Source organism: Pseudophryne corroboree, chromosome 2 (genome assembly GCF_028390025.1).
Source record: "Pseudophryne corroboree isolate aPseCor3 chromosome 2, aPseCor3.hap2, whole genome shotgun sequence".
Taxonomy (NCBI): Eukaryota; Metazoa; Chordata; class Amphibia; order Anura; family Myobatrachidae; genus Pseudophryne; species Pseudophryne corroboree.
In genome coordinates this window covers 847128564-847150782 of record NC_086445.1, presented here as the reverse complement: position 1 = coordinate 847150782, position 22219 = coordinate 847128564, and the positions used below count along the sequence as shown (strand labels likewise).

The following is a 22219-nucleotide window of genomic DNA, read 5'->3' as shown; positions in this document are numbered from 1 at the left end:
ATTGTCTGCAATACTTGTATATAGTTATTGCCTAACTAAAGGGTTATTGTTATGAGCCATCTGTTTGTGAGGCTCAGATATATTTCATACTGTTAACTGGGTATAATATCACGAGTTATACGGTGTGATTGGTATGGCTGGTATGAGTCTTACCCGGGATTCCAAATCCTTTCCTTATTGTGTCAGCTCTTCCGGGCACAGTATCCTAACTGAGGTCTGGAGGAGGGTCATAGAGGGAGGAGCCAGTGCACACCAGGTAGTCCTAAAGCTTTCTTTAGTTGTGCCCAGTCTCCTGCGGAGCCGCTATTCCCATGGTCCTTACGGAGTTCCCAGCATCCACTACGGACTACGAGAAATAGATTTACCGGTGAGTAAAATCTTATTTTTGTTATGCAGTGTACTTCGTATACAGTATGTAAATATGTAATATTACCATTTATGTTGTGTCTTTTATGTAAAAGGAGTGTCTGGTTTCTTTGTTGGATGATGCAGACGAGTGTCATTATCCATCTGCAGAAGAAAAATGTTCTTCATCCGTAGACTCTGAGTGTTTTGTTGAAAAGATATGGCAACGAGTGATTGATGACTTCCTAGTGGTTGGTGTGAAGCTGAAAGATTCTGTTGACATGTAAGTAAGCCATTTATTCTACTCAAAGCTGAGCTGACCTATGCCATATCTGTGTTGGAGAAGGACTTTAGCACATGGACGAGTATTGGGAAGGTGCACACACACTGCATTCATTGTTCTCCCCAAGGCCTTTTTCAGCGGAGCACCATCTGTCATTTTTTCCAAACTGCCCAGCTGCCAATCTGTTCCAAAGTCTTGTATAGGTCTGGCCCGACCTAGACATGATTACGCTGGCCCATAGAGCACCAGCCAGCACAGGGCAAATGAGCTGAAATACTAACTGTGCCCCATCAGAAGACGGGTCCAGCTGTGCTCCTCCTCCAATATGTCTTAACCCCAGCCCACGTGACTCTGGAGGCACTCACTACAGACACAAAGCCTTCACTCCTCCTTACCCGGAGCCTGCCAAACTGTTAGTGAGATGCAGGGGGGCAAGATGTACTGCTGCTTACCTCCTGTGAGAGGTTTAGTCCGCCCCTGAGTTGTCACAACCCCTGGCTACTTCATAATGCCACCCGACTGGAAAAAAATTCTGTGGAGAACACTGATCTTGTTACCATGCATGTGGAGCCTAGCTCTTTCTCTGTGCACTCTATCCAGCGGAATGTCACGCAAAGCAACAATTACAGGCAAAAGTACAGTAGATGAAACAGTGGAAAATCATTGCTTTTATCTCCATATTTGAATTCGTAAAATGAGCCCAAAATGCTCAATTGATCTAGCACTGACAGGATGTATGAAGGGGGAATAATTCTTCCATCAAAGGGCAGTGATGTAAATTTTGAAATTATATGCTGCGCCTCAGGATCTTAATTGTTCATATGTGACAGTGGAATCTTCTCTCTTCATTTAATCTAGTCATCACACTTGAGTGCTATCGATGCTACAGATTTATACAGTAGATGCTGGCTTCCAATGAGCCCTTTATGTCACAAGGTTTGATAGAACTATTGAACTGCTCTCCCAAGTGCTCAGACTGCATTTTTAAAATCCATGAGATATTCTTATATGGACAGATCAGGTTTTATCAGATTAGTCTAATATATGTTTTAAAAGGTAAAACTAAGACTAGAATGAATTATTTTAGCTTTTTAATGACAGGTGACAGGTTATCTATATTACATGAAATACTAGTACAAAGAAAGGATGACAAACTCACATACATTTTATTTAAGAAACTCTTAATCCAGGGGTGTCAAACTCGCTTGCCGCATGTGGCCCCCATCGCTTACTTTTGCGGGCCGCAAAAAGACCCCTACCCGACCGGCTTCTCCAGCTGCGGCGGTATCTTAAATCAGGTGCCGCTTCGTGAGCCAATCAGATCTAGCGGACCAGCTGCCAATCAGGTGCTGCCGGTCCGCGAGCTCTGATTGGCTCACAAACCGGTGCCTGACTTAAGATACCCGCGCCACTGCTGGAGACCGGACTGAGGGGCAGGAGAGGCATGCGCTGCGCTCTTCTGCCCTCACACACGGACAGGCAGGACATCGACAGCAGCAGTGGTGAGCACATTGGGGGCATATGTATATCTGGCACAGTGTGGGCATATGTTTTCTGGTACAGTGTGGGCATATGTTTTCTGGTACAGTGTGGGCAAATGTTTTCTGACACAGTGTGGGCATATGTCTATCTGGCACAATGTGGGCATGTTTTCTGGCACAATGTGGGCATATGTATATCTGGCACAGTGTGGGCATATGTTATCTGGCACTGGGGCATATGTTATCTGGCACTGTGGGGGCATATGTATATCTGGCACTGTGGGGGCATATGTATATCGGGCACTGTGGCGGCATATGTATATCTGGCACTTTCTCTTACGTCCTAGTGGATACTGGGGATCTGTACTTTAGTACCATTTGGTATAGATCGGGTCCACTGGAGCCTGGCACTTTAAAACCTTTAGTGTGTGTATGTGTGTGCTGGCTCCTCCCCTCTGTGCCCCTCCTACTAGACTCAGTTCAGAAAAATGTGCCCAAGGAGCCGGGTGCATTTCCCTGGAGCTTCAAGGAGTTTCCTTTATTTTTTATTTTAGTTTATTATTTTCAGGTAGTACTGGTTGGCAGCCAGTCTACCTACTTCGTGGGACTTAGAGGGGGGACCAAACCAACCTTCTGAGTGTTAGTGGTTCGTAATCCCAGCCGACAGGACACTGAGCTTTTGAGGTGCTGTTCACACACCGTTAGTGTATGTGCCCACGTCAGCATCTAGCCGGCACCCTCTAACAGATACCGAAGATCGATTCAGCCAGGTCTGGGTTCACTCAGATCTGGATCCTTGGGTATTGCAGATAGTATCCCAAGGATACAAATTGGAATTTCAGGACCTTCCCCCGTGCCGATTTTTCAAATCAGCCTTACCAGCTTCTGTTCAGGACAGAGCAAAGTGCTGAACGCAATACAGAAATTATGTCAAGGGTTTTATTTTTTATAAACCTGTTTGTAGTGCCGAAACCGGATGGCTCGGTTAGACCGATTTTAAACCTAAAGACTTTGAACCTTTATTTGAAAAGGTTCAAATTCAAGATGGAATCCCTGAGAGCAGTGATCTCCAGCTTGGAGGAAAAGGAATGTCTGGTATCGATGGACAACAAAGATGATTATTTACATGTTCCCATCTACCCACCGCATCAGGCGTACCTGAGTTTGCCGTACAGGACTGCCACTACCAGTTTCAAACATTGCCTTTCGGGCTCTCCACGGCTCCGAGAATATTCACCAAGGTGATGGCGGAGATGATGGTTCTTCTTCGCAAGAAAGGAGTCAAAGTCATCCCATACTTGTCCGATCTCCTCATAAAAGCGAGATCCAGGGAGAAACTAGTGCAGAACATTGCACTTTCCCTGACGGTGCTTCAACAGCACGGTTGGATCATAAACCTTCCAAAATCACAATTGGAACCCACAAGGAGGTTATCATTTCTGGGAATGATATTGGACACGGAAGCACAGAAAGTATTCCTACTGGTGGAAAAGGCTCTGGAGATCCAGAGGATGGTCAAACAAGTTTTAAAACTAGCATGCGTATCGATTCATCAGTGCATTCGCCTGCTGGGGAAGATGGTAGCGGCCTACGAGGCTCTACAATTTGGCCGATTCCACGCCAGGGTGTTCCAATGGGACCTACTGGACAAGTGGTCCGGATCGCACCTACACATGCACCGGAGAATAATCCAGTCAACAAAAGCCAGAATTTCACTTTTGTGGTGGCTTCAAAGTTCTCACCTCCTGGAGGGACGCAGGTTCGGGATTCAGACTTGGATTCTGGTGACCACAGATGCAAGCCTCCGAGGTTGGGGAGCAGTCACGCAAGGGGAAAGCTTCCAAGGACGATGGTCAAGTCAAGAAGTACTCCTTCACATAAACATTCTGGAATTGAGAGCTGTGTACAACAGCCTTCATCAAGCGGCACACTTTCTTCAAGGTCGTCCCATACAGATCCAGTCAGACAATGTAACGGCAGTAGCTTACAAAAACCGCCAGGGCGGAACAAAAAGCAGAGCGGCAATGGCAGAGGTGACAAAGATACCCCACTGGGCAGAAAGACATGCAAAAGCTCTGTGGGCAATTTTCATTCCGGGAGTGGACAACTGGGAAGCAGACTTCCTCTGCAGACATGATCTCCATCCAGGAGAATGGGGCCTCCACCCAGAAGTCTTTGCAGAGGTAGCAGATCGTTGGGGCGTTCCTCAAGTAGATATGATGGCATCACGTCTCAACAAGAAGCTTCAGAAATATTGTTCCAGGTCAAGAGACCCACAAGAAATAGCAGTGGATGCACTGGTGACCCAGTGGGTGTTTCAGTCGGTATATCTGTTTCCTCCACTTCCACTAATACCAAAAGTTCTCAAGATCATCAGAAGAACCAGGGTTCGAGCAATTCTCATTGGTCCAGACTGGCCAAGGAGGGCTTGGTATCCAGATCTTCAGGAATTATTACTGGAAGATCCTCAGCCTCTTCCTCTTCGCGAGGACCTGCTTCAGCAGGGGCCGTTTGTTTATCAAGACTTACCGCGGCTGCGTTTGACGGCATGGCTGTTGAGCGACAGATCCTAGCCCGTAAGAGTATTCCCACACTTATTCTGGCCAGGAAAGGGGTAACATCCAAACAGTACCATCGTATTTGGAGAAAATATGTATCTTGGTGTGAATCCAAGAAGTCTCCTGCGGTGGAATTTAAATTAGGACGTCTTTTCCTATTTCTACAGGTGGGTGTGGATGCTGGCTTGAGATTAGGGTCTATCAAGGTCCAAATTTCGGCCTTGTCCATTTTCTTTCAGAAACAGTTGGCTTCCCTTCCTGAGGTCCAGACGTTCATGAAGGGGGTTCTGCGCATCCAACCTCCCTTTGTGTCTCCTGCGGCGCCATGGGATCTTAATGTGTTGCAGTTGCTTAAATCGGACTGGTTTGAGCCTCTGCAAGAGGTAGAGTTGAAGTTTCTCACTTGGAAAGTGGTCATGCTGTTGGCCTTGGCCTCAGGCAGACGAGTGTCTGAATTAGGGGCTCTGTCACACAAGAGTCCTTATTTGATTTTTCATGAAGATAGAGCTGAACTGCGGACGTGTCAGCATTTTCTTCCAAAGGTTGTGTCTTATTTCCATATCAACCAACCCGTGGTGGTGCCAGTGGCTTCTGACACCTCAGCCGTTTCAAAAGTCCTTGGATGTCGTCAGAGCGTTGAGGACTTATGTTGCAAGAATGGCTCGGATAAGGAATACAGAATCTTTGTTTGTCCTCTATGACCCCAACAAGATTGGGGGTCCTGCTTCTAGGCAGACTATTGCGCGCTGGATTGGAGGTACCATTCAGCATGCTTATTCCGCTGCAGCATTTCCCTTACCGAGTTCGGTAAAGGCCCACTCTACAAGGAAAGTGGGTTCTTCCTGGGCGGCTGCCCGGGGGGGCCCCGCATTGCAAATTTGCCGAGCATCTACTTGGTCAGGGGCAAACACGTTTCCTAAGTTTTACAGGTTTGACACCTTGGCTGCTGACGACCTTCAGTTTGGTCAGTCAGTTCTACAGGAACATTAGCACTTTCCCGCCCGTACTGGGAACTTTGGTACATCCCCATGGTACTAAAATGGACCCCAGCATCCTCTAGGACGTAAGAGAAAATAGGATTTTAATTACCTACCGGTAAATCCTTTTCTTGTAGTCCGTAGAGGATGCTGGGCGCCCGCCCAGTGCTCATTTTTCCTGCAGAATTACGTTTTATCTTTTTACACAGGTTCTCATGTGTTAAGATGTTCACAGCTGTTGCTGTTGCGTTATGCATGCACGTTAGCATGGGTTATGTTGAAAAAGCCATTTTAGGCGGCATGTTTTGTATGGTGTGAGCTGGTGTGAATCTCGCCACTAGTTTAATGTAAATTCTTCTCTCCTCGGGCACAGTTCCTATACTGAGGTCTGGAGGAGGGGCATAGAGGGAGGAGCCAGTTCACACTGTTGAAAAGTCTTAAAGTGCCGAAGGCTCCTGCGGAACCGTCTATACCCCATGGTACTAAAATGGATCCCAGCATCCTCTACGGACTATGGGAAAAGGATTTACCGGTAGGTAATTAAAATCCTATTTTTTTCAAATCGGGCTTGCCAGTTTTACCCGCAGCAAAAGTTACCTTGCAAGAGGCTATTCAAAAACTTTAGCGGACAGGGGTAGTTGTTCCAGTACCACCTCCGTTACGCAACAGGGGTTTTTACTCCAGTTTTTGTCGTTCCAAAACCAGACGGTACGGTGTGACCCATCTTAAACCTGAAGTCTCTAAACCTGTATCTGCGGGTGTTCAAATTCAAGATGGAATCCCTACGGGCAGTGGTGTCCGGTCTGGAGGAGGGGGAATTCCTGGTATCCCTAGATGTTAAGGATGCTTACCTACGCATTCCCATGTGGCCCCCTCACAGTAGCGGATCTTGCTACGGGCAAGCAGGATTTTTGCCCGGGGTGCCGCCTTCCAGAGGGCACCGCCGCCGTGGCAAGATCCGCTACTGGTGCAGCACGGTGCTGTTTAGATGCCCGGTGCTGTGCGGTGCGCAATGAAGTCATCGCGCACCGCACTGCATTGTGGGAGCCGCACATAGACGCTAGAGGTCATAATTGACCTCTAGTGTCAATGCGGTGATATGGGAGAGACGTCATGATGTCTCTCCCATAGATCCGAGGAGCGGCGCCGGCGGCCGGAGACGGAGGGCAGCAGCGGTCGGGAAGCAGGAGCGGGGATTATAAGTATTAATTTATTTTTATTTTATTTTTTTATACTCTACTCTACAGGGGGCACAGTACTGGGGGCAATACTACTGGGGTCACAGTACTGGGGTCACAGTACTGGGGTCAATACTACTGTTGGCACAGCTACAGGGGGCATAACTGACCACGCCCCTTCACCATGAAGCCACGGCCCTATTTTTTTGCCCGGGTCGTCACAAGGTCTAGATCCGGCCCTGCCTTCTCATCAGGTTCGCCATCTTGAATGACCATTTTCAGTTTCAGGCTCAGTGCTCCGTCCTCGCAAGGTATTCATACATCTTTGCATATGCTTGCTGGGCAGGATGGTTGCTGCTGACGAGGCAATCCAATACGGCAGGTTTCATGCCCAGCTGTTTCAGCTGGATCTGCTGGACAAATGGTAGGGGTCTCACCTTCACATGCATCAGGAAGTGACCTTATCCCCAAAAGCCCGGATTTCTCTGTTATGGTGGTATAAGTTCCTCACCTGGTAGAAGGCAGGAATTTCAATATCCACTCGTGGATTCTACTGACAACGGATGCCAGCCTCCGGGGTCGGGGGGGCTGTGATCCAAGGGTCCCAGTTCCAGGGGATATGGTCCGTTCAGGAATCTGCTCTGGCGATAAACATCCTGGAACTCAGGGCAATTTTACAATGCTCTTCTGCAAGCTTCCCATCTCCTGAAGGATCAGGCCATCCAGGTTCAATCGGACAAAGCCACGGTGGTGGTGTACATAAACCGACAAGGGGGAACAAAAAGGAGAGCAGCGATGCGGAAGTGTCAAGAATACTCATCTGGGCGGAGGCCAACGCAAGGGCCATATCGGCCATATTCATTCCAGGAGTGGACAACTGGGAAACGGACTTCCTCAGCAGACACGACCTCCATCCGGGGGAATGGGGCCTACATCCCCAGGTGTTTCAACAGTTAATTCACCGGTGGGGCCGTCCGCAGACAGATCTGATGGCTTATCGTCTCAACAAGAAGCTATGCCGTTACTGTTCCAGAACGAGGGATCCGCAGGCTGTAGCAGTGGACGCGCCGACAACACCATGTACGTACCAGTTTGTGTACCTGTTCCTTCCTCTACCGATAATCCCAAGGGTTCTAAAAAGGCTAAGAAGGGAAAGCGTTCAAGCAATTCTAATTGTCCCGAATTGGCCTCGACAGGTGTGGTACTGGGACCTCCTAACCATGGCTCTGGAGGATCCCTGGCCGCTGCTGCTTCAAAAGGATCTTCTTCAGCAAGGTCCATTCATCTATCCTGACTTACAGCGGCTATGTTTGACAGCTTGGAAGTTGAGAGGGGGATTCTAGCTAAAAAAGGTCTTCCCTCCCAGGTTATTTCCACCATGGTCCATGCCAGGAAAATGGTTACATCTAAACATTATCATTGTATCTGGAAAAAGTATGTTTCCTGGTGTGAAAGTAGAAAGGTTTCTCCCGTGGAATTTAGAATGGGTTGCTTTCTACTTTTCCTGCAGGTGGGAGTGGATATGGGCCTATGTTTAGGTTCCATCAAAGTCCAGATTTCGGCGCTCTCTATTTTCTTCCAGAAGCAACTTGCCATGTTGCCGGAAGTACAAACTTTCCTTAAGGGAGTTCTTCATATGCAACCGCCCTTTGTACCTCCCACGGCTCCGTGGGATCTCATGTGGTTCTGTCATTGCTTCAATCGGACTGGTTTGAACCCTTACATACAGTAGGGTGGAGTTGAAATTTCTCACCTGGAAGACAATGATGTTATTAGCATTGGCCCTTATTTGATTTTTCATGAAGACAGGGCGGAACTCAGACCCGACCTCAGATTTTGCCAAAAGTGCTGTTAGCTTTTCATGTGAATTAACCCATTTTGGTTCCGGTGTTGTCTGACACCTCCGTAGGTCCAGAGTCCTGGGATGTGGTGAGGGCTCTGAAGATTTATGTCAAACGGACTGCTCGTCATCGGAAATCTGACTCACTTATGATGCCACCGAGATTGGTTGTCCAGCTTCTAAGCAGTCAAATTGCTCGTTGGCTCAGATTGACCATTCAACAAGCTTATACTTCGGCGGCTCTGCCTTTGCCGACATCTATTCAAGCCCACTTGATGAGATCTGTGGGCTCTTCCTGGGTGGCTGCCCGGGGTGTCTCAGCCTTACAGTTGTGCCGAGCTGCTACTTGGTCTGGTTTGAACACTTTTGTTAAGTTCTGTAGGTTCGACACCTTGGCCAAGGATGACCTTCAGTTTGGTCAGGCAGCGTTACAGGGGTGTCAGCACTCTCCCACCCCGTTTGGGAGCTTTGGGACTTCCCCATAGTACTAAAGTACAGATCTCCAGTATCCACTAGGACCGTGGTTCTCAAACTCGGTCCTCAGGACCCCACACGGTGCATGTTTTGCAGGTAACCCAGCAAGTGCAAAGGTGTATTAATTACTCACTGACACATTTTAAAATGTCTACAGGTGGAGCTAATTATTTCGCTTGTGATTCTGTGAGGAGACCTGCAAAACATGCACCGTGTGGGGTCCTGAGGACCGAGTTTGAGAACCTGTGCACTAGGATGTAAGAGAAAATAGGAATTTAATACCTACCGGTAATTCCTATTCTTGTAGTCCGTAGTGGATTCTGGGCGCCTGCCTCAGTGCTTCGATTCCTGCTTACCTGAGTAAGTGTTTGGTTGTCCCGCCGTTGCGATCCCATTTTGTTGTTGGGATAGCTTTGCTATCCTGGTTAGGTTGGTGTTGCTATCCTCTGTTTTGGTTAGCGCCCTCCTTTCGGTTATGGTTGTGTGTTGGCTTAGTGCCTCACCGCTTTTGTACCTGTTTTCTTCTCTCGTGGTATGTCCGTCTCCTCGAGCACAGTTTCCTAGACTGAGTCTGGTAGGAGGGGCATAGAGGGGAGTAGCCAGCACACACATACAAACACTAAAGGCTTTAAAGTGCAGGCTCCAGTGGACCCGATCTATACCCCATGGTACTAAAGTATAGATCCCCAGTATCCACTACGGACTACGAGAAAAGGAATTACCAGTAGGTATTAAATTCCTATTTTTGGGGGCATATGTGTATCTAGCACTGCACTACTGGTGGCATATGTGTATTTGGCACTATTGGTGTCATATGTGTATCTGGCACTGCACTAGTGAAGGCATATTTGTATCTGGCCCCCATGTGTTTATCACACACCCATTTTTGGGGCGCGCGCTAAGAAATTTTTCCTACTTGCACCACTGAATTAAGTAAATGTTTTCTTCACAATACTTGGCAACTCTTATTTATACTTTGTTGTTGGTTTTTCTAAAGAAAAAAACCTTTGAAAATTGCGGCCCACACAAGACTTACAGTAGACCTTGATTATTTGGCCCACTTGGGATTTTGAGTTTGACATGCCTGTCTTAGGGGGTCATTCCGACCCGTTCGCACGCAGCAGTTTATCGCTACGGTGCAAACGGGTCCGGAATGCGCATGCGCGGCAGCCGCAGTGCGCGTGCGCGACGTTGCCTGGTTACGTCGCGTCTAACGAAGGAAGCGGTTGTAGAGCCGACCGCAAAGAAGATTGACAGGAAGAAGGCGTTCCAGGGCGGATCCGGACCGTTGGCTACCGTTTTCGGGGAGTGGTAAGGAAAACGCAGGCGTGTCCAGGAGAACAGAGGGCGGATGTCTGACGTCAAAACCGGCTCCAGCATCGCAGGGATCGTCGCACAGGGTAATAGGTATAGGCCTAGTCGTCTTTTGCTTGAAAATGTTTTAACTTAGCAGGGCTGCATAAGCGATTGCAGCCTTGCTAAGCTAAAATACACTCCCCCATAGGCGTGTACTAGTTGATCGCAGCAGCAGCAAAAAGTTGCTGGCTGCTATCAACTCGGAATGACCACCTTAATCTAAAACATATTGGATGGAGGAAAAGTAAAATTGGTACTCAGTGAAAGATGGTGTGGTTAAATATCTCTGCATTGTAAGCCAAAAAAGTGAGGGTAAAAGATAGATAAGCTTCACTTAATGCAGGACATTAATGTCAAATTTCAATAGAATCAGGAATATATAAAAATTATAAAATTTAGTGTAATGCATTTTTAAAACAGGATCCAAAATTAAATAACAGTTGCTCGTTAACCTAACCATATATTCTAGAAACCCGTGTATGATAAAACAACCCTTACAGGTGTTTCTATTGTTGAACGCTGGTCAACAGCTAAAATTACCTCTGAAGGCAGAAACAATATCAGCTGTATAAATAAAAAATGCTTATAATGGTTTATATAAAAGTACTTATTCATACAAGAACATATAAAAAGGTTGTATCCAAAAACATGTGATAAAGAAAAGTCAGGATGGCAACTTTACCAGAACATGGCAGTAAGTAGGCAGATATAATGATACCTTCTGTGTTACATATATAATGTAGATTTTTTTATGTATCTTTAATTGTAAAAAAACAACAACATTACATTGATCCTATCACAAAGCCTTAAAAATATATCATTTACATATTAGAGTAATATCCTCTCCTGCTGCCAAGATAATCATATTTTCTGCTGCGGGGTACACTGGATTCCACAGGGAGTGACATAGGGGTGTAGAGTAGGATCTTTATCCGAGGCACCAACAGGCTAAAAGCTTTGACTGTTCCTAGAATGCATAGTACCGCCTCCTCTATAACCCAGCCTCCGTGCACAGGAACTCAGTTTTGTAGTTGGTGCCATGCAGTGCAGGCATACAACAGGTGGGCTGCTCCAGCAGCCCTCAGAAGAGCTTTTTTAAGTGAAAAATGAAGACTTTAAGGGCTGCAGCAGAGACACTGTGTTAGATGTCAGTCAGACATCTCCTGCTGCAGCTCCATCACCTCCCCCAGCGGCGCTGTATACTCCTGCGCCCTGGTTACCGGATACGTGCAGCGGAGGCTCCGTTTTTCATCTGTCAGTCACACACACCACCGCAGCTCTCCAGGATCGTGTGGCCGCACTCAGGAAGGAGGTAAGGTGGTCCCCCAGGCGGGACCCGCTGGAAATCGCAATCCGGCGTGGCCGGTGGGAGGCGGGCCGCGCGCGCTGGCGTGGACACTGTGGTAGTACAGGGACCCCACTAGACCATCAAGGCATGGGCACAGGTCGGTATTACTAAAAAATGTTTACTATAAAGCCCGCAGTACCTGGTGGTGAAGTCCAGGAAGGGGATAAGGCTTTGACCTGTAGCCCCTCCCCCAGCCCCAGGGCACCATTTAGAGTAAATGTTCCCACCCTGGAGCTGCATATCTCTCTCTCCCTCACTCCCTGTCAGCGTTTGGGCGCCATTGGGACAAGCTGAGCTGATCCTGGGACTGTTTGGGCAAATCCTCCTCTGTAAAGCCGCCTGCATGTCAGTGCTGTGCATTTTACAGGACACTTAAGTATTCTACTTGTCTGCTGATAGTGTTAGTTAAGAAACAGTGCATTTAGTCAGGGTCATTTAGTACAAGTACCCTGTGATATACATCCAGTCTTTACTGTGCATTGATATATCTATTGATTGTATAGCTATACTTAGTATTACTCTGTATTGCTAGTCCAGTGCAGTTTTAGAGCATGTTATAATTTCTGCATTGTACAATGTGACTATTTGTGTGTGCATATAGCTGCTGTGTGACCTTCATGTATCTCACTCAGATTGCTATCTCTATATTCTGTAACCTGAGGGGCTAAGTGCGTCAGGGTTATATATAATATAGGTGTTTCACAAGATATACTTATTGTGTGTTTTTCTCTGTGATTGTTAGTCACCATATACCTCTGGAACTCTCTGTTTGTGCTAATACACTACACGGGGGGTTCTTGTCAGGTGTTGTGCTGCTGATATTGTACTGTGTTGCCTTGAATTGAGCTGTCAGATATGTCAGCTACAAGGGGCGACCGAGCTGGGGCTGATCCCACAATGCGTGGTGGTGACACTGCAGACACGTTTGAGGAAAATATAGCAGCAGAGGGTTCAGGTTCTGTGGGTTCCTTACCCCCCAGTGGGACTGTAGCAATGGGGGTTCAAAAAGATCCACCTTGGGCTACTTTCTCCACATTATTGAATACGCTGGTAACTTGACTTACGCCCCCTATGGGACCTACTGTGCTGGTACAACCGCTTATGGTCCCTGCGGTTAATCCGCCGTGTGCAGATCAACTGTCCACTCAGTTACATCAATTGAACCAATAACTGACTAAACAGAAATCTCACCCTCGTCCGCCTAAGACCAAGGGGTCCTCTAAGCGGGCCATTACTTCCTCACAATCCACCAACGTCCCAGACACCTCGTCTGATGATGATGGCGTATATACTGACCCCCCAGACACTGATTCTGATACTTCTGATGGGGAATCTGTTTCACACGTTGATGTTCCTGACTTGTTGGAGGCTATCAGGTTAATTCTCCAAATTACTGATGACCCAGAGCCTGAAACTGCCCCTAAGAAACCGGACAGATTTAAACGTCAGAAAGTGGTTAAACAAGTTTTACCTCACTCTGACCATTTAGTTGACATACGTCAGGAATCCTGTGAAAATCCAGGAAAGAAATTCACACCTCACAAGAAGATGCTGGCTCGCTATCCCCTTGCGGCAGAGCTAAATAAAAATTGTGAGACACCCCCGCCAGTGGATTCGCAGGTGGCGCGGCTGGGGTATCCTCATCTCTGCCTATAACGACCGACACGTCTCTGAAAGAACCGACGGATAAACGTGTGGAGGGTTGATTAAAGGCGATTTACACCCTAGCTGGTGCTGCGCATCGGCCCACCATTGCAGCGACTTGGGCTGCAGATGCTATTGAAGCGTGGGCTCAGGAGTTGGAAGCTGAACATGCTAGACAATGTCTGTCGTATATTGTCACAGCTTCTCATTACATTAAGGAGGCGGCTTCTGATGCCAGTATTCTGGCATCCAAGGCTTCTACTACGTCCATTTTTGCTTGCCGAATTCTCTGGTTGCAGTCCTGGTCTGTGGATAAGAAAACCATGGAGGTGCTCCCTTTTAAGGTAGACATTCATTTCAGAGAAGACCTCAACAAGATAGTGGTTGACTTAGCTTCTGCTAAAACAGCTTGTCTACCTAGTACTGCTCCTTTGGTACCGAAGGATAAGAGTAATTTCTTTCGCTCCTTTCGTCCTTCAGGGAAAGCAAAGGGTCAGGCATACCCGAAACAGGCTCGCACTTCCAAACCCACTAAGCCCAAACCTAAATGGGCCTGGGCTGCCCGTCAGCCTGCTTCCAAAACTGACAAGCCTGCTGCATGACGGGGCGGGCTTCCCTCTTTGGGATCCCAGGGTGGGTGGCCGACTTCTAGGGTTTACCCAGGAATGGTTGAAGACCACTTCAGATTCCTGAGTACGGGAAGTCATCACTCGAGGTTACGCTGTATCCTTCAAGAATCGTCCCCCTCATCGATTTTGCCTGCCAGACGTCCCTTTGGATCATGTGAAGGCAAACACTCTTCATTCTGTGGTACAGTCCCTCCTGGACACAGGAGTGGTAGTACAGGTGCCTCTGGCTCAGAGAGGCAAGGGGTACTATTCACCGCTGTTCCTAGTCCCGAAACCGAGTGGGTCCTCTCGGCCCATTCTCAACCTCAAGTCCTTGAACAAATTTGTGAGGGTCTCCAAGTTTCGTATGAAAACTCTTAGCTCTATTGTTCTTGACTTGGAACCTGGGGTTATATGGTCTCCCTGGATATACAGGATGCTTACCTGCATATTCCCATTGCAATGTCGCATCAGCAGTACCTGAGGTTTTTTGTTGGCAACCTCCATTACCAATTTTGGGCGTTACCTTTTGGTTTGACCACGGCTCCGCGAGTCTTCACCAAGGTCCTGGCGGTAATGACGGCTGTGCTCCACCGTCAAGGGGTCAGGATCCTGCCATATCTGGATGACTTGTTGATCCTGGTGAACTCCCCAGAAATTCTCCTACGCCATCTAGATCTGACTATCCGGTTTCTTCATGCCCACGGGTGGCTCATCAACTGGAAGAAATCTTCCCTGGTCCCTTGCTCAGAGCATGGTGCACCTGGGGGCGTTGTTGGACACTCACAACCAGCGGTTGTTCTTGTCTCAGGAGAAATTCCTGAAGCTTCAGGACAGGATTCGATGCTTCCTATCTTGTCCGCAAGTGTCGGTACATTCGGCAATGCAAGTGCTAGGTCTGATGGTGTCGGCTTCGACATGGTGGAGTACGCTTAATTCCATTCCCGCCCTCTGCAGAAGCTGATTCTTGCCAGGTGGGATGGCCTGCCTCACCGGATCAGGTCGCAAATGATCTCCTTCTCTCCAGCGGTCCGTCTGTCACTAAGATGGTGGCTGCAGGACCATCAATTGGACAGGGGTCATCCCTTCTGGATCTCCAACTGGGTCCTTCTGACGATGGATGCCAGTCTAAGAGGTTGGGGCACGGTGTTGGAGCAACACTCCCTTCTGGGTCGGTGGACCAGGGAGGAGTCTCTCCTCCCAATAAACATTCTGGAACTGCGGGCGGTGTTCAACTGACTGAACTTGGCCCAGCATTGAATACAGTACAGACTTGTTCAAGCACAGTCGGACAACGCCACCACGGTGGCGTTCATCAATCATCAAGGCGGCACTCAAAGCCGCATGGCAATGAGGGAAGTATCAAGGATTCTTCAGTGGGCGGAACGCCATCTGCCAGCCATATCGGTAGTATTTATTCCGGGGGTCCTAAACTGGAAAGTGGACTTTCTCAGTCGTCAGGACGTACATGCCAGAGAGTGGAGCCTCCATCCAGAAGTGTTTTATCTACTCGTGGACCTGATGGCGTCTCGACACAATCACAAGATTCCGGTCTTCAGAGCAAGGACAAGGGATCCTCAAGCAGCATTCGTGGACGCACTGGCAATTCCATGGAACTTTCGGCTGCCATACGTGTTCCCTCCGGAGTCATTCCTGCCCAGAGTAATAAGGAAGTTCAAGCAAGAAGGAGGAATCCTACTTCTGACCGCATGGCCCAGACGGCATTGGTTCTCAGACCTTCAGAGTCTCTCGATATAGCGTCCCCTTCTACTTCCACAGCGCCCGGATCTCCTCGTTCGGGGCCCCTGTGTGTATCAGGATTTAGCCCGGTTGGTTTTGACGGCGTGGCTCTTGAAGCTTCCGTCCTGAGGGCCAAAGGATTTACTGAGGCGGTCAGTCAAACCATGTTGAAGGCCTGGAAACCGGCTTCTGCTCGGATTTATCATAGGGTCTGGAATTCTTACTTTGCTTTGTGCGCCACTAATAATCATGACGCTTACAAGTTTAGTACGGCCAAACTTTTGGCCTTTCTACAACAAGGCCTGGACTTGGGCCTTCTTCTGGCCTCCATCAAGGTTCATATTTCTGTCTTGTCGATTTGGTTTCAGAGAAAAATTGCGACTTTATCTGATGTTCATACGTTCACTCAGGGTGTGTTGCGGATTCAACCTCCTTATGTCCCGCCTGTGGCTCCTTGGGACTTGTTGGTGGTTCTAGAGGCGTTGCAAGGGTCTCCGTTTGAGCCTCTTGAATCTGCAGACCTTAAGTGGCTTTCTCTTAAGGTATTGTTTCTGCTGGCTATTGCCTCTGCTAGACGGGTGTCGGATCTGGGTGCCTTGTCTTGTAGGTCCCCATATCTGATTTTTCACCGTGACCAGGCAGTTCTTAGAACACGTCCCGGGTACTTACCTAAGGTGGTGTCTTCTTTCCACCTTTATCAGGAGATCGTGGTTCCGGCCTTTGCCTCTCCTGGCTTGTCTTCTAAAGAGCAGTCTTTGGATGTGGTACTGGCTCTCCGTATCTATGTGAAGAGAACTGCATCCCTTCGGAAGTCTGATTCTCTCTTAGTACTGTTTGGTTTTCACAAACGTGGCTGACCTGCTCACAAGCAGACCCTGGCCAGATGGATTAGAATGGTGATTGCACATGCTTATGTACAGGCTGGCTTTACAGCTCCTGCTACCATCAAGGCCCATTCTACTCCGTCTGTTGGACCTTCTTGGGCGGCCCGCCATGGTGCGACCCTTGAACAATTGTGCAAGGCGGCTACATGGTCCTCAGTGAACATGTTCATAAGGTTCTATGCCTTCAATACTTCCGCCTCCCAGAATGCTTCCTTTGGACGCGGGGTTCTTGTGCCCGCTACAGTGCGTCCCCTCCCATGAGGAACTGCTTTAGGACCTCCCCAATGTAATTCCATGCAGAGCCCATTGTTCCCCGCAGCAGAAAACGAGATTTATGGTAAGAACTTACCATTGTTAAATCTCTTTCTGCGAGGTACACTGGGCTCCACCCTGACGCACTTAGCTTCTTTGGGTTGGTATGGCATTAGCCGCTGACACTTTCTCCTGTCATGAGAATGTGGTGTATATGGCTACTAACGGTTGTCGTCTCTTTTACCTGCTACTGCATTGGACTGGTTAACAAAAACTGAGCTCCTGTGCACGGAGGCGGGGTTATAGAGGAGGCAGCTCTATGCATTCTGGGAACACTCAAAGCTTTTAGCCTGTTGGTGCCTTGGATCAAGATCCTACTCTAAACCCCTATGTCATTCCCTGTAGAGCCCAGTGTACCTCGCAGAAAGAGATTTAACAACAGTAAGTTCTTACCATAAATCTCGTTTTTCCAATTAAATCCAGAATTGAATTTCAATATAGTAATCATAATGGTAAGTTCCACTGTTCTTCAGGATAGAAATAGACCATCCTCTAATTCAGCTAAACAAATGCCAGTTGCAGATAATCCGCATTTGATTCTTTAATGGACGTGCATTTACGGCATATTTATGAAGCACAAAACATGTGGCCCCACAAGTGAATTGATTCGTCTGCCAAATGCAAGTGAAAGTGAATCCCTGTCACTTCACCATGCTTGGAGCTGCCCCAGAAAATGAATCAACACTATGGGGTAAATTTACTAAAGTTTCTAAAAATAAGAAGTCGTGATGTTGCCCATAGCAACCAATCAGATTCTGTGTATCATTTTCTAAGATGCAATAGATAAATGATAGAATCTGATTGGTTGCTGTGGGTAACATCACCACTTTTCATTTTTAGAACCTTTAGTAAATTTACCCCTAAGTTTTGCAAATTTATGGATCCATCAGATTAGATTACATTTTACTTTAAAGCGCATATTTCTGCTGCCACGTTCTTCATTCATTACAACTTTTCCATTTTTCACCTAAAATAGCAATTGGTTGATCCCTATTTACAAGTTTTTAATACATTGGTTGGAGAACATCTAGAAAGAATTATTTCTAGAACAATACAGTTTGCTTTCTATGAAAGCTTATTGCAAGACCTAATTTCTCTAACGTCCTAGTGGATACTGGGGAATACTAGATCACCATGGGGTATAGATCGGGTCCACTGGAGCCTGGCACTTTAAGAAACTAATAGTGAGTGCTGGCTCCTCCCCTCTATGCCCCTCCTAGCAGACTCAGTTTAGAAAATGTGCCCATGGAGCCGGGTGCATTCTGTTGCTCTCCAGAGAGTTTTCTTCAGAAATGTATTTTAGTTTATTATTTTCAGGCAGCACTGGTTGGCAACCAGTCTGCATGCATCGTGGGACTTAAGAGGGGGACCGAACCAACTTCTTTAGAGTTAATGGTTTGTCATCCCAGCTGACAGGACACTGAACTCCTGAGGTGGTGATCTCACACTCCCAGAGAGTAAGCCCATGCCGGCAGCATACCGCCACCCCTCAACAGATGCCGAACACAGACGCGGTGCGGTGAGTGTTACACCAGGGACCCGGTTAGCGGGTTCCCGGTGCATGATGGCGGCATGAGGGACAGTGTTCACCCGGCTCCGGGCCGCTAGGCACTCTGAAGTACCCAGACTGGCAATAGTAAACGGGGGCTGTATACTCTCCTTTTACACACATTATAGAGAAAGCCAGTATAAAAGTAATGCAGGGGCCGCGCGCCATTGTGGGGGCATGGCTTCCTGGAGAGCGGGACCAGAAGCCAAACGGCGCCATTTCCTGCTGCTGCTGCACAGGTTGCACGCAAAAGACTGCTCCTCCAGGACCCACTGAATCACCATTATAACTGGTACCAGGGGGTTATAGTGCAGGGGGGAGCTTATAATCAGCGGTTCTACCGCTGTGTGGAAAAATACACTCAAAGATCACCCCTCGGGGCGCTGCTCAGTCTGTGGTGTAGTATGTTGGTTCCTAATTCTCTCTGTGTCTCTCCTTTCAGGGTAGTCTGGGTTAGTGTGCATATCTCACTAATACTGCACTGTGTTTTCATACTAATCTGTGTACTTTCTGTTTAAGCAGGTCTGCAAATAAGTCTGTGTGTACTTTATGGAAGGCTAGGTTTACACCTTCCTCACAGGGGTCACTTATGTGTACCCAATGCTCAATTCCTTCACAAGGTAGTGATGTGCAGGCACAAGAGTGGATGGAATCATTTAAAACTATGATTTCCAATATTAATTCAGAGTTGGCTACGGCTAAGCAAGAAAGGCAAGCGCTGAAACAAACTATGGACATGTTTATGGTAACTATATACCAAAAACAAATAACCAGAAACCCAAGGCGCAAACACACTTGTGCAGCCACTTGAGGAAACAAGGGCCACCTTACCCTTATAAACAATAATACAAAAAACAAATACGCCACCCTTGAATATTTGGCTTAATTGTCTGAAAGAATATTGAAGTGGTATTGGACATTGTCACGATCCGGGTATCTGGACGCCATTTCTTACCCATCAGATGCCTCCTAAGGCTGGCTCAGCGCTCCAGGACCGGATCCCATCTGTTATCCTAATGTTCACATTCCTGCATCCTCTCCTGTCTCTCTGAGACGCTGTCACAGTAACGCCTATTACATCTGGCATGGCGTCTCCCGCGGCCTCCGCCGCCGTCCCTGAGCTTCTGCATGCAGAGTGTCAGAGTGGCGATTACGTCAGCCGCGGCCTCCGCTGTGTCCGCGTGGTTGGATGTGCACTTGTCAGCCTGGCGTCTCCTGTCTCCAGTGGCCGGCGCCGCCATTACTGTTTTCATTACCACATGGATTACAAACCAAACTTCCCTCCAAGTGTCTGCATGGGCGCAGCCATCTTGGATTCTGTCAGCTGATTATTTCCTCCAATCTGTTGTCAGTATTGTTAATCTGCATAATTGCCTAGCCAATCCCTTCCTTGCTGCAGGTATAAATACACTGTGCCTGAGCAAGGAAGGCGTCAGTGCTTTGGTTGTCAAACCTAGTTCCTGTTTGTCTCTCTCCTGTGATTGTCTTCCAGGTTCCAGCTCCTGTCTCAAGACTTCCACCATAGAGACCCGCACCAGCATTCCACCTGCGGTGTAGCTTGACTCTCCAATCCATTGTGGATTCATCTGTTTCCAGCTACAACATTACCTGCTTCCAGCTCAGCTTCCAGCAGAGTACAGCTTCCCTTAAAGGGCCGGTGTCCTTTCTACACTTTACCACTCTCCACCGGTATTATTATTTCTCCGCTCTCAAGTTCTACATTTCAGTTCATATTTCATCGCTCCCAAGTTCATTTATTATTTAACTGGTTCCAGCCAGTATCCACTCCGTGCTAACAACAGTCTGGTTCCAGCCAGTATCCACAGCAGCTGTTTTACCTTCAGCAACCCAGCTTTCCTGGAACACCAGCTGGCACACTCCTGGGTTATCTCCATTGCTACAGTCGGGCCTGGTAAGGACTTTCCATCTAGAAGATCATAAGAACTATCTCACACTACCAGTGCCCTGTGGCTCCTGCCATCCTGTAGTACCCAGGAACTGTATTTATTATTTGCTGACTTTTACGTTTTCTTTTACTGCTGCTGTGTTGCGGAGTTGTCATAATAAACATCATTGACTTTTATCCAAGTTGTCGTGGTCACGCCTTCGGGCAGTTATTATTCATGTTACTTACATGTCCAGGGGTCTGATACAACCTCCCAGGTTCCGGTACATCTCAGCCCCTACAACTGAGGCTGCCTCCCGTCAGCTCAGGCCCTCAGTTGTGACAGTAAGCACTGACCTAATGAATCCAGCCGGAGACCAGGATCAAGCGGCCAGGCCGATGCAAGAACTGGCAGCCCGACTAGAACATCAGGAGGCTGCACAGGGCCACATCATCCGCTGTCTCCAGGATCTCTCTACTCGGCTGGATGGGATTCAGACAACTCTCCGTGGATCAGGCACATCTGGTGCGTCAACCACAGTGACTCCAGCTATAACCCCACCCACCTTACCCATTTCTGCTCCACGTCTTCATCTTCCAACGCCAGCAAAATTTGACGGATCCCCAAGATTCTGCAGGGGATTTCTCAACCAGTGTGAGATTCAGTTTGAGCTACAACCTGGCAATTTTCCCAGTGACCGTACAAAAATTGCCTACATCATCTCTCTTCTCAGTGGCTCCGCCCTTGACTGGGCATCACCGTTATGGGAGAGGTCCGACACCCTGCTATCTTCTTACACTGCATTCGTGTCAACATTCAGGCGCATCTTCGACGAGCCAGGCCGGGTAACCTCAGCTTCATCCGAGATTCTCCGTTTACGCCAGGGGTCACGTACTGTAGGACAATATCTGATACAGTTCCAGATCCTGGCATCCGAACTGGCATGGAACGACGAGGCCCTGTATGCTGCATTCTGGCATGGCTTATCTGAGCTTATTAAAGATGAGTTAGCTACCAGAGACTTACCTTCTAAGTTAGATGAGCTAATCTCACTCTGCACGAAAGTTGATTTACGTTTCAGAGAGAGAGCAACTGAGCGTGGAAGATCATCTGCTCCAAAATCTTCTGCTCCTCCTCCTCGTCAACTGTCACCATCTAAAGATGAGCCCATGCAAATTGGCCGTTCCCGTTTAACTCCTGCTGAGCGCCGAAGACGTCTCTCTGAGTCTCTTTGTCTTTACTGTGCAGCTCCGTCTCACACCATCAATGCCTGTCCCGAACGTCCGGGAAAACTCCAAACCCTAGCTCGCCCAGGAGAGGGCCGGCTAGGAGTAATGATCTCCTCTCCATCTCCTCATGATTGTAATCTCCCAGTCTCGCTTCAAGTTGCTCAACGTTATCGGAACGTCATTGCTCTCCTTGATTCTGGAGCAGCTGGGAACTTTATTACTGAAGCCTATGTTAAACGGTGGTCCCTACCCACCGAGAGACTTCCTTCCTCCTTTTCCTTAACTGCCGTGGATGGCAGTAAAATTTTTGATACTGTTATTGCTCTAAGGACTCTACCAGTTCGTCTGAGAGTGGGAGTTCTTCATTCCGAACTTATTTCACTTTTAGTGATTCCAAGAGCCACACATCCTGTGGTCCTGGGCCTTCCATGGCTCCGTCTTCACAATCCTACAATTGATTGGACAAGTACGCAAATCCTGGCATGGGGTTCCTCCTGTGCAGAGACATGTTTGTTTAAAGTATTGCC

General features: G+C 47.9%; 1 protein-coding gene across 3 annotated transcripts in view; it reads left to right on the top strand.

Annotated features, from left to right (window-relative positions):
• Positions 1-22219, top strand: part of FANCB (FA complementation group B) — a 186453-nt gene that overhangs the window by 137039 nt on the left and 27195 nt on the right. For all 3 annotated transcript variants that reach the window (XM_063955781.1, XM_063955783.1, XM_063955782.1), the window contains exon 6: positions 462-628. In XM_063955781.1, the coding sequence (XP_063811851.1) occupies positions 462-628 (167 nt within the window). The remainder of the gene's footprint in view (positions 1-461; positions 629-22219) is intronic.